This window comes from Engraulis encrasicolus, chromosome 20 (genome assembly GCF_034702125.1).
Source record: "Engraulis encrasicolus isolate BLACKSEA-1 chromosome 20, IST_EnEncr_1.0, whole genome shotgun sequence".
In the NCBI taxonomy this organism is placed as follows: domain Eukaryota; kingdom Metazoa; phylum Chordata; class Actinopteri; order Clupeiformes; family Engraulidae; genus Engraulis; species Engraulis encrasicolus.
Genome location: NC_085876.1, coordinates 37,996,131 through 38,008,592, shown reverse-complemented (window position 1 = coordinate 38,008,592; position 12,462 = coordinate 37,996,131). Strand labels below are relative to the sequence as shown.

The window sequence follows — 12,462 nt, the reverse complement described above, 5'->3', positions numbered from 1 at the left end:
TGGCATTTCAATGCAGATATGCCAAAACGACAGAGGAGTAGGCTACTGCATATTCATTGAAGGAAGGAAGGGGTGGTGCTTGAAAAGATATCGGTTGTAGTTATGCATTTGCGTGAATGTTTCACATACAGTACATTTCAGACACAAGCTTACAGCTAGTGTCAATGTATTTGAATGATTAGTACTGTGCCTAGCAATGACTGCATATCTGTCTGAAAGACTAACAATTAGTCTCTTGAGTTTCATTTTGGCAACATAGGAGGACTAGTTTTAGTGAGTTCCTGGATTGGTCTGTCGCGCGTCTGTGTGTTCACTTTACACCTGCAAAGTGAACGTTTTAAATGCACTCAAATACACTGAGGTTTGGCTCGTCTGATTTTTTCGGGGTTTTATGATTACTGCCTACGTCTGCCGTCACCATGGCCTACGTGTTTTCGTGGATGTGTAGCGGTATACCAAATGTGTTTTCATGGACATGCACGGTGTGCCGTCAGCACGTTTTTGTTTATGTGGTGATGCGCTGTCATCAAATTTCCGTTCAAGGTGCGCTGTCACCATTTTTCTGTGTGTGATGTGTGATCAATACTACTAAGAAGTGCATAATTTTATGTTCATTTATGTGACCTTTATCACATGTTGTACTTTATATGGGGCCCACACAGATAATGTTGCTTACGGGCCTATTGCTGTGTCGTTACGCCACTGCCAGACGTAGTGCGGAGCCAAGTGTCTTGGCGGAAGTACGTAGGATGGCACGCGAGGCTACTGACCATAGGGCATAAAGGACATCAAGGCGATTGGTGATGATTTTGGACTGGACTTCCCCTTTATGTCATGGTATCAGTCCTCATGCCACTACAGCAACTGGTCTAGACCTAAAATGATTTTTCATCCAAGTCCAGCAGTGCCTTTTACTTAATAGGCAAGATGATGGAAGCACCACATTGTGAAAAGTTTTTTTGTTTGTTTCGGGGAATATTTTCAAATTGAACTGTAACATAACTTTTCTGTATTGTTTTTCATGGGAGATATCCACATGATTATTTGAATCCATTTTACTTGTCTAACAAAAAGTGTAAACAAATCAGATAGGTACATGTTATGCTATTACAATCCCACAGAGTGCGTTGTGTCATTTGAAAATTCCTCTGGTGACGCTACCACCTGCTTTCTTTCACCCCATCATCAAAAAAACATCAAAACATTTCTGACAGTGAAATGCTAGAAAAGTGCTTGTAAATATATACAAGGTCACAGACTGTTTTTCGTGAAAAAAATAAAAATGTGTCTGACAGGCAGCAAAAGGCTTTTCACAGCTGCCTAATTGCCTGAAAGGCCACTTAGGTGCCCAGGAGAATGCAGTGCTTGCTGTGCTGTTTGCCGATTGGACCCAGTTATAATGGTGGATTACAGAGGGGGCATGCTGACAACATCAGGCCATGCGGACTCTATCATACCATGCAGGGCCCCTGACAGCTTTGGCTGGGCCCAGGACAAAGTCATCTGAAAGGGCCCCCCCTCCGAATACATACAATGTAATGAGAACTCAATTTCGGACTCCCTCTGTCCCTGGGCCCGGGACAAATGTCCCCTTTGTCGTACACCCCCCCCCTGTCGCCGTCCCTGATACAATGCACCCCTACAGCGACGATACAATACTGAGTGAACAATGTTCAAAATACAAGACTGACAATGAGATTGAGGAGTAGTACAAACAAGGGCCATATTTTATTTGCATACTGTTCTAACAGGGACGGTAGGTACAGTGTTTTTACTAACGCCATTTGTAAACCATGTTTTGAAACTATCGTAAAGCATTTTGTATTTTTCTACCTCAAATTAATGTTACCAAAACTGCTTCAGTGGTACGCTAACTTGAAGCAGAATAGCAGCCAGATCAGAATTGGATTTGATCCCCCCATAGGCTAAAACCATACTATGCTTGAAAAGGCCGGCAACCTTTCTGTGGATTCCATGACAGACAAGATTTAGGTTGACCAAGGACTTTGCTTCGGTTTTGATTTTGCGGATAATCGGTAAACGGAATTCTAACAAAACATCTGTAAAGGCTCTGTGGGGCAATGATCCACCAATGATGCAAATACAGTAAGACATGTGTTGTGAATGCAGTATCCTACTACAGGTAGGTCTAACTACGCATTATGGCTGTTTCGTTTTGCAAGGGGGCTATAACAGAACAGACGTGTCTTCATGAGGAGTCGCCTCAGGCATGTTGTTTTTGTCTTTTTAACCCCTCCATCTCTCCTTTTATTCTGTTCGGCCAATTGCTAGTTGCTTTTACATGTGGCAACACCTGGGTCAGGTCTGTAATAAGGCAACACCTGTCTGCTCGACCACTATATGCCATGGGAGCCATTCGTGTTTTCATGTGTTTTTGTGCGTCTTGATGTTTGTGTGGTTCAGGGAGTTCATGTGCGTGTGTGCGTGTGTGGGGGGGGGTGTGCATATGCATATGTGCGTGTGTTTATGTGAGTGTGTCTGCGGGGGCGTGTATGTGTGTGTGTGCGTGTGTGTGTGTGTGTGTGTGTGTGTGTGCGTGTGTGTGTGTGTGTGTGTGTGTGTTTGTGCATGCATGTGCGTGTATGTGTACGTGAGTGTGTGTGTGTGTGTGTGTGTGCGTGTGCGTGTGCGTGTGTGTATATGCGTATGTGTGTGTGTGCATGTGTGTGCGTGTGTTTATGTGAGTGTGTCCGCGGGGGCGTATATGTGTGTGTCTCATTTGCACCGTACTTTTGTATTTTTACACGCTTAACCCAAAACCCCTAAACCCCCCACTTCCCAGCCTTTAGCCTTTTATGTGTCTTTCCGTGCCATGTTTTGAGCTTACTTACCGCGTTGGAATCTGGAAGTTGGCCTCCCTGTCGAGGCGGTAGGCCACCTGGTGGCTCGTTGAGCCCTCCACTTTCCTCACACCCTTCAGCGGGATCACGTCCAGCTGGAACTGAGTGATCAGATCGAAACCTTCCACAGGAAGAAAAGGTAGCACTTTATAATACCGACTCCCTGTTAAGCATTAGTTATGCATTTGTTAAGCATGATTCAAACCTTAGATAACCCTTTGTAAAACATTTGTTAACCATTATTTCTTTATTATTTCCCATTACTTAATCATTAACATACACTGTTAATGGCTTTTGATACTGATACATGTGTTTGAGAGAGTCGGGGAAGGATTGGCAAAGGATGAATGGTTCCCTTCTCTGACATCACAACACTAGAAAGAAAAAGGACTTGAGGCTTGTGCTTGGCTCACAGTTCCTATTGCAGTGTTAATTCAACTCTTTAGAGAGAAGGGAGCAACTACAATAGTCTTTAAGTGTGATCGGTCTGCAGCAACATGCACTGGGGTGTGTTTTGTGTGTTCAGTAGTTTGTGGAAGTGAGCTACCAGTACCCTGTAAATGCAGCCCTAAAGCTAACCCATAAGCACTGTCCAGCAGGAATTCGGAGTGCCTTTTTTCCGTGGTGCTCATCTGTGTACTGTAGGGTCTCTCAAAAATCAAAGGCAGGTTGAAAGGTTTTTATACTTTTTATTTGGCTACAATGCCTACGCATTTCTGTCCATATGGCCTTCTTCAGGGCATATATAAAGTATAAAAATTGCTGCCTTGAATGCCTCGGATTTGTTCAATCCCATCCTAGCAGTGGTTTGAACCTCATCTCCATAACTGGACCATGTTGATAGGACACTTGTTGAGCATGATTGAAGTGGCATTGAGAAAAAGCACCTAACTTAACCCCACATTGTTTAGCTGTAACATGATCTCACCTTGCCATTAAAATTTGGTGTCAATTCTCTAAAGATAGACTTCACATAGTGCTATGGGAATATTGAAAGCATTCCTGTGAGTCCATCACGGTAAACACTTCCGTGACCATAGTACGGAATTTTGGCAAAATCCGTAAAACTGACACAGATTTTGTGTCCCAAAAGTTCATGTCCATTTCACGGAATTCTATGAGATCAGGCTGATATCAGGTCTGCCAACACTGTGTCTGCAGGCAGGAAGCCTACCCAGGGGTTCTAACTGTGTGCCCACCCATTCGTTAACCCAGCAATTGAAATAAATGATTTGAACCCATTTCCACTCAAAGGATCAAAAAAGTAAATAAACTTCACAACTTAAAAAATAACTTTTGCCAAATAAACAGTTATTTTCCACTTCTACTGTGGCGGTAAATCCTTATTAGTCCTTTTGGGATTTTGTTATTCAATCTTTAGCCCTGTAAAATGCCAAGGGGCTCTCACAACACATGCAAGTGATTTGAGGCCAGGGTGAGATTAGCTGTAGCAATACTGCGGGAAACCAATAAAACATCTTGCTGACTTAGAACTGTTCTGACTTTGAAAATCAGCTTAGCCAAAGCGGAATTTCTGTTTTATTTGGTTGGTTAGCAATCTTGAGGGTGTCTGAAAGACACAGAGCAGCAAGGCTGATCATTTCTCTTTCCCCCTTTACACGTAAAACACTAAAACAAGGAGAAAGAAATAGCAAGTCAAACAAAAGATGAGTTAGTTGTTTTGATGCATTTACAAAAAAAGTGCTTGCTTTCTGAATGCCAGCAAAGATTTTTTAAATGATTTATAGCCTACGAAGCCTGTGCTTAGGAATGTACAGTATCTGAAAATAAAATCCATTACTCTGGAAGAGGGGACTTGCAACAAATTCTTACCATTACAGTTTTTCTCAATTGGTTTTGTACATTTCTCACAACAGAATAATGATTCTCAAAAGTCTTTGTTCAATTTTGACTTCCTGGTGTTACCTGTGCACATGGTCAAATCAGTTTCTCATTGTTTTCGGCATATAGCAAATGCTCTCGTCCACCATGCCATGGCTGTGTACAATTCTCAGTGATTTCGTACATTATCAATTGCTTTTGTCATATCACTCAAAAAGCTGAATGCATGAAACTATCTCAATCTTATCTGATCAATGTAATATAAAACTGAATTTACAACATTTCCCATCCAATCTAAACAGCATTTCGCTTCAGAAAAGATCCTCAAGAGTGTACTATTCAATTGACAACATGAGAAATTGATTTGACTAGCTTGTCCATACACTATGACACAATGACTAACCATTCTGCTGGCGCTGATACGTTTATTGACACATAAGGGTTTTGAGCAAGAGACTCGGGTTATCCACCGTGTTTTGCCATTTGTTAAAGCTGTTTTGAGAATGAATATTATGTTTTGCAAATTGCGAGAGAGATTCGAGAAATGTACAAAACCAATTGAGAAATACTGTAATATTGAATTCCATCTCCTCAAAATCAGTGAATCAGATAAACGGATAAAGACAAAAAACGCTTTTGTGTTTCTCTGAACAATAGCACTATCGACTGAAAGATGTTGAAGTCTTCACCAGACGGTAATTTCATGTAACTGTGATTCCCAGCTCAGGTAGACTACTGGGATTCAATTATACAGCTGAGTAACCTCCGATAACACTTGGGAAGATTGTAGTATCCATTTGTGTGAATGTGTGTGTGTGTGTGTGAGAGAGAGAGAGAGAGAGAGAGAGAGAGAGAGAGAGAGAGAGAGAGAGAGAGTGTGTGTGTGTGTGTGTGTGTGTGTGTGCGTGTGCGTGTGCGTGCGAGTGCGTGTATGCACATGTCTTGTTTTACCTGGGAGGTCATCTTGTCCGTTCCTCATGGTTGGACACACGGTGTCACCATCTAATCTGTTGAGGTCCAACTCTGAAAGGTAGAAAGACGAGGGGAGAAGAGAGAAGAGGAGAGGAAATGAAAGCAAAGGAAAGGAAAGGAAAGGAAAATAAAATTAAGGAAAGGGGAGGAAAAGACAGGAAAGGAGGGGAAGGTTTTATTTCATGAATTCATTTTTATTCTCACAGCTAGTCGTTACAATTACAGCAGACTGGGTACAAACACAGCACTGCACACATGCACACACACACACACACACACGCACGCACACACACACGCACACGCACACACACACACACACACACACACACACACACACACACACACACACACACACACACACACACACACACACACACACACACACCTGTCAACACCTTCTCTCTAACCAGTCCCAAATGACACTGGCAGTTTCCACCTGCCAAGGTGGCAGGGGACTGCTGGGGCAGACTTGTGGCAGTTTGATGTGTAGCATGGCAGTGTGGGGCTAAGAGTTTAAACTTGTCTACAAAGGCATGAAAGGCATAATACCACTCTCTTCTCAAAACATGATCCTATTTCTTGGCTTGCAGGTCACACAAAGATGTCTGCTTAAAATGGTTGTGCTTTCCAATGTGTGCATGGTATTGTGCCATAGTAGCCTCTCACTGCAGATGGGCCCGGTGTCCATGGGCCTATTCCCTCATTTCGGAAAACACTCAACTACATCATAACAGCACTACTATGGCAAAGTCTACTATGGCAGAGACTTAAAGGGACACTGTGTGAGATTTTTAGTTGTTTATTTCCAGAATTCAGGCTGCCCTTTCACTACTTTTACCTTTTTCATGAATACTTACCACCAGCATCAAATTCTAAGTATTCATTATGACTGGAAAAATTGCACTTTTCATACATGAAAAGGGGGATCTTCTCCATGATCCGCCATTTTGAATTTCCAAAAATAGCCATTTTTAGCTGCAAAAATGACTGTACTTGGATCATACTAGAAAATATTTGTTTATTACTTAGTAAACCTTAATGTAAAGATCAAATTTGGCAATAGGCAGCCCAGTTTCAATGAGCAGCATAGTTGAAGTACCTTTTTTGACCATTTCCTGCACAGTGTCCCTTTAAGTAAGTCTTAAGACTTGGTCATTACCATTTTGGTGACAATAAGGTTATAACAGAGGCTCTGCGCTAAGAAGGTTAACATAAGTAATGACTTAATCAGTGTTGCCCAAAAAACAGCCAGAAGTCGCTATTGGCTCGCTGAAAAGTTGCTTGAAGTCACTAGACGACGTCATGACGTTACGTGTGACGTCACAGCGCCATGCACGCCACGCCGATCTGTAAAAAACATGCCCATGTGCGTACGTTCATTATACAAATGGGCAGTGCTAGCTACTTTTTGGAGATCAGAGCTAATCTCCAGCCCTGCTTCACCGTGAGAAACGCTTCTGATGGTGGTGCAGCGTTACAGTTATGTTGAAAAACAACAATTTTGTCAATGAAAAGGCACGTTTTTAAAACTTGGCAGATGCCCCAAAAAGTCGCTAAGTCGCTAGATTAAGTTTTTAGTCGCCAGGGACGGCAAAAAAGTTGCTAAATCTAGCAACGAAGTCGCTAATTTGGCAACACTGAATGTCATGACAGATGCACAAGATCCTTTCATAATGGAGATCAACACACTCATACCAACTCACAGTACTAATCAAACGGGTAACAGACCCTCATACACAGACCCTCAAAAGCTACTGTGGGAAATGGAGACGCAGGAGAGATTCTGGTTTCAAATGGAATATTGACTGCATTATGTTTTAAACAAGTTCTGGAATATTCATTTTACATGTGTTTGAACAGCGGAATCTGAATATTCCTTGTTGCACCCAATTGCACTCAATGTCGCTTGTGCACCATGACAGATGTACCGTAAACCAATCCATAAACTACAGGTACATCTAGATATTGATCAATGTGCCTCTAGTGTTGTGTTCTACCCTGTCAGTGGGATGAAAAGTTCATAAATTATTTTGTTGTTTGTGTGGGTTGAGGAAAGCAGGTGAGCTTTTTTTTCTCGACTCCTCACTCCTAACTCAACCCTCATGCATTTATTTTTAATATACTGTCAGAACTTGTATTGAATCAAAAACAACAAACAAACAAAAGCAGCAGCACTACTAGTAGCAGCAGCAACAACAGCAGCAAAAGCAACAGTCCAGAGGGGGGAGCAACTGTCACCTCAGCAGGTGTCAGCCCTGTTCCGTGGAGTGTTATTATTATTACCTTTATCTGTTTGTCAGTTTGTCAGTAGGATAATTCAAAAAAAGTTATGAACAGATTTTGATTAAATTTAGTGTGTTTTTGAGTTGTTGTTGTTGTTTGAAATGACAAACGGAACAAGTGATTACATTTTGGTGGTGAACCTGATCACGATCACTATCACGAAACGGTTTTTAAAAAAAAAAGATTCTCCACCATAGCGGGATAGGGTGAATTTTGACATTTCAGTTTCTAACTGCACAAGAACAAGGCAAATAGACTTGAGGGCGTAACAATCAAATGTTCTATCAAACAGCTTCCTTGGCGGAGGTCTGCACTCTCTGAGTGCATTTCTAGTCCTATCATGTTTTTCTGATCCGTATTGTTTCCAGAGTACCATGAGCCGCCTTCTTATTTTTTTCTGATATGCTTTTTGCTGCAGAGAATTGCTTCACTACGCGGGTCCTCCACTCTGGTTGCGGTTCTGTGATTCTCTGGTATTGACGTAGCTGTCAGCAGAACTGAAACTCCCTCTCTGATGTCTCCATTGTGTTTGGGAAGGAAGCAAACTGAAGTGCTTTACCAAGATAGTATTTCTAAATGGCCTGTTAAAAGATCTGAACAATCTCGTGGAATCTTTCTGCATCTCTCTTCATGTACAGTATCATAGGCCTAGTGTATTTGTTATGTCTTACAATGTCGCCATTCTCTGCACACAAGTTAGTGTGTCTGGACTAGAAGGCTATGCACATGATAGACAACTTTGACTTTGACTTTTAAATTTATTCACCACTAATCAAATTTAGAATTGCCATATTTTATTTAACAGTATACACTATCACATAGAGTAGTTAGTATGAGGGTCTAATTATACACTATCAATTTTTAAAATCAAACATTCAGGTTAAATGAAAAACCTTCTATATATTTCCAGCACAGCATATTTTAGCAGTAAAGCCTGGTGGCATGCAGCGACCCAAAAGTGGATTATAACAATGCTTCACAGCAGGGATCCCAATTTTACTGTAATGGTGCACGCAATAGACCCAGGGCCATGCAGTACGGTAGCACTCAGTATTCCCATCAAAGGCACACAGAGCATTTCACATTATCTCAGCGCTGTGCTCTGGCTCTAAGCCTTTCGCCCATTTGTGAAGTGATGAAGAAAAAAAAAAGATGCAGAAAAAAATATTGTGGGGCTTGGGGGTGCTTACAAGTCAATGTGTCCTAACGCACACTGTCCGCGGCCAAAAGCTTCCGCATCCCTATGCTTTGGCCACCATTATGCAGTAGCACAATGTGTCCTCTGATTGTTTGATATATGACGTGCGTCAAATGCCTTGTCATTGGGGGAAGATATGTGGAGGATGTGTTAGCAAAGCATGTTAGCTTACGTGTGTTAGCTTGCATGACTCGCGTTGTATGGTAAAAGCCCCCTAAGGATGCAGTTTGCAACATTTGAAGTAGGAAATAATGAAATAGAAAGCACACAGCACGTGCACGTGTACACTACACACACACACACACACACACACACACATACACACACACACACACACACACACACACACACACACACACACACACACACACACACACACACACACACACACACACACACACACACACACATACACACACCGTCGTCTCTGACTCAGCATCTTTGGCGACAGCAGGAGAGCACAAACATCTGGAAACCCTTTTTCCTCCTTTCTCTTTCTCTTTCTCTTTCTCTTTCTCTCTCTCTCTCTCTCTCTCTCTCTCTCTCTCTCTCTCTCTCTGTCTTTCTTTCTTTCTGCCCCACTTGCTTGATGGCAAATGGGACACAGTGTGTTGTGGACTAATAGAACCACATACAGTAGTCTTCTCTTCTCCTCCTTCCTCACTCCTTCATCACACACACACACACACACACACACACACACACACACACACACACACACACACACACACACACACACACACACACACACACACACACACACACACACACACACACACACACACACACACACACACACACACATGCGTGCACACACGTGCACAGCGTCCTTTGCTGTAATAGATTCCCTGTGGCACTCACGTCAAGTCCATATGCACGCAGCGTGCTCCGTGGCTCCAGGGAGGCGCCTTGGCATCGGGCCATGTGTGGTTGGAAGCCTACAGAGATGCCTGCCCTCTCTCTCTCTCTCTCTCTCTCTCTCTCTCTCCCTCTCTCTCTCTCTCTGTCTCTCCCTCTCTCTCTCTCTCTCTCTCTCTCTCTCTCTCTCACACACACACACACACACACACACACACACACACACACACACACACACACACACACACCACACACACACACACACACACACACACACACACACACACACACACACACACACGTGCACACATACGCTAATGTGCAGGTGTGAGAATGCAAGTACACACACACGCACACGCACACACACACACACACACACACACACACACACACACACACACACACACACACGCATGCAGGCTTATCTGATGTTTCCCACCATCCGATGGACCGACCACACACTGTGTGATTATTTTTTAATATGTGGTGTGGTGTCGGGAAAAACCCTAGAGGATGATTTTTAAAGTGTAGCGAGCGTAAGCCACTTCTATCCCCACTTCCTGTCCACTGATTTATTACCTGAGTGTGTCAGATTATGGAGTAGGCTCAACGGGCCCGCTACCAGCTTCAGTAGGGCCCGGGACAAAGTCATCTGAATAGCCCCACCACTCAATACATATGATATCATTTATAATAAGTTACACGCAGAATCTCAAACTCAACAACAGCAAAAACACCACGACTGGTAGCCCCCAAATCAATACATGCAATGTAATGAGAAGCCAATTTTCTGGCCCCTTCTCTCCGTGGGCCCGGGACAACTGACCCCTTTGTCCCCCCTGTCAGCCTGTCGGCCTGATCATCATCATCATCATCATCATCATCACTGCCAGGGTGCCGGGATTATTGGCCATAATCTTGTGATTGTGGCCTGGCCACACTGAGAGCTATTTTTGGATCCCTGTACTGCACAGTTAGCTCGCCTCTGCCTGAGTAAGGGCAGTAGACATCCAGCACAGTCGGTGGCAAATAAATAAATAAGGACATAAAAGTGGGAAAAAAAGCCTGGAGGATAATGCAGGGCTCGTTGGCTTTCTAGTTTTACTACCGTGTGGGTCTGCGGCTGTTGTTGTGCTTGTGTTTGTTTGTTTGTTTGTTTACTGGTGCCTGGCAACACCATGGTACAGCGCTGTCAGCATAATCGGAAATGAGTGCAAGGTGTAACTAAAGTGAGCACTACCAAATGAAGTAAGCAAGGTGCTGTATCTGCTACTTATACACCTCAAGTTTGATATTTTACTACTATTTTACTATTTTACTATTTTCACAAGGTTATTTTTCAAACACCGCGCTCTTCCGTCTTGTTGGTGCGTCTCTGAAGTAATCTAGTAGTAAGGAAATGGATCGCACTCTTTTTTCTTCTTTTCTTGTTGTTTTCTTTTTATTTTAGCATTGCAGGGACTGACATGACAGACGTTTCGGCTTTCATTTGTCAGTCCCTGCAACGCTAAAATAAAAAGAAAACAACAAGAAAAGAAGAAAAACTGAGTGCGATCCATTTCCTTATTACTATTTTACTATTTCAGCAAGAACACATCCTAAGTGGACCTGATGACGCTGTAGAGGCGAAAAGCAATGTTCACTCTAATAATAATCAAACAAAAGGGAGCATGCAGTAAACCTTCTTCCTTTTGAATTTGTTAAGAACTTACATTTTCACATTTTGATGCAAAATACCGCAGCACCCATGAGGCAAATACAATATATTACCCAATATTACAAGTATGTGTCCAATTTTTGTAGTATCTTTTCAGCGACGCCTCCTATGCAGTTTCCCCACTTCAATATAGCGGAATGTTGACATCCACGATAAAATTCTCGGATGTCCAACTTAATGAATACACAGAGTAGAAACCCTGACATCAAAAAGTGAGCGTGCATTTCTCGAAAGCGTAGTTGTTTACCCAGTTCGCAACTTGGATAGTTGTCAATGGGGTATTGCAATGCAAACAGCAAAGTAGCTGATGTAGTCAGCAACTATGGTTTTGAGAAACGCAGCCCTGGTCATTATTCTCCCTACCGATTCCCTTAGCAGCTGATCCTAATTAGCGCTAACTACGACAGGTAGAGCAGCTAATGAGTTAGCCCACAGGCAGCAGTATATGGCAGGATCTTAACGGTTGTGAACCCAGTAGCCCGTGGCTAAGGGGAAATAGCATGTCCGCAGCCCCTTAAAGCAGGCCGTTCCACCACTGGAACGTTGTTACTGTATAGTCACTGAAAAAAATAGAACATAGTACTACACCACTATGACACAAGGCACAGGGCCTTTAGTAATACATTACGACTTGGTCACTGCTGTTCTGGTAAGAGGCAATTTATAATAGGGACTGTGCCTTACTTGGTTAAATTATATTTGTCTTTTTGTTACATACATTTTCGTATTTA

At 42.7% G+C, this 12,462-nt stretch overlaps 1 protein-coding gene across 1 annotated transcript in view; it reads right to left on the bottom strand.

The window, feature by feature from the left end:
• LOC134436025 (collagen alpha-1(IX) chain-like) overlaps positions 1-12,462 on the bottom strand; it is a 70,612-nt gene that overhangs the window by 49,304 nt on the left and 8,846 nt on the right. Inside the window, exons 3-4 of the mRNA XM_063185054.1 lie at positions 5,655-5,726; positions 2,853-2,982 (exon numbers count right to left, since the gene is read on the bottom strand). Of these exons, the coding sequence (XP_063041124.1) occupies positions 2,853-2,982; positions 5,655-5,726 (202 nt within the window). The remainder of the gene's footprint in view (positions 1-2,852; positions 2,983-5,654; positions 5,727-12,462) is intronic.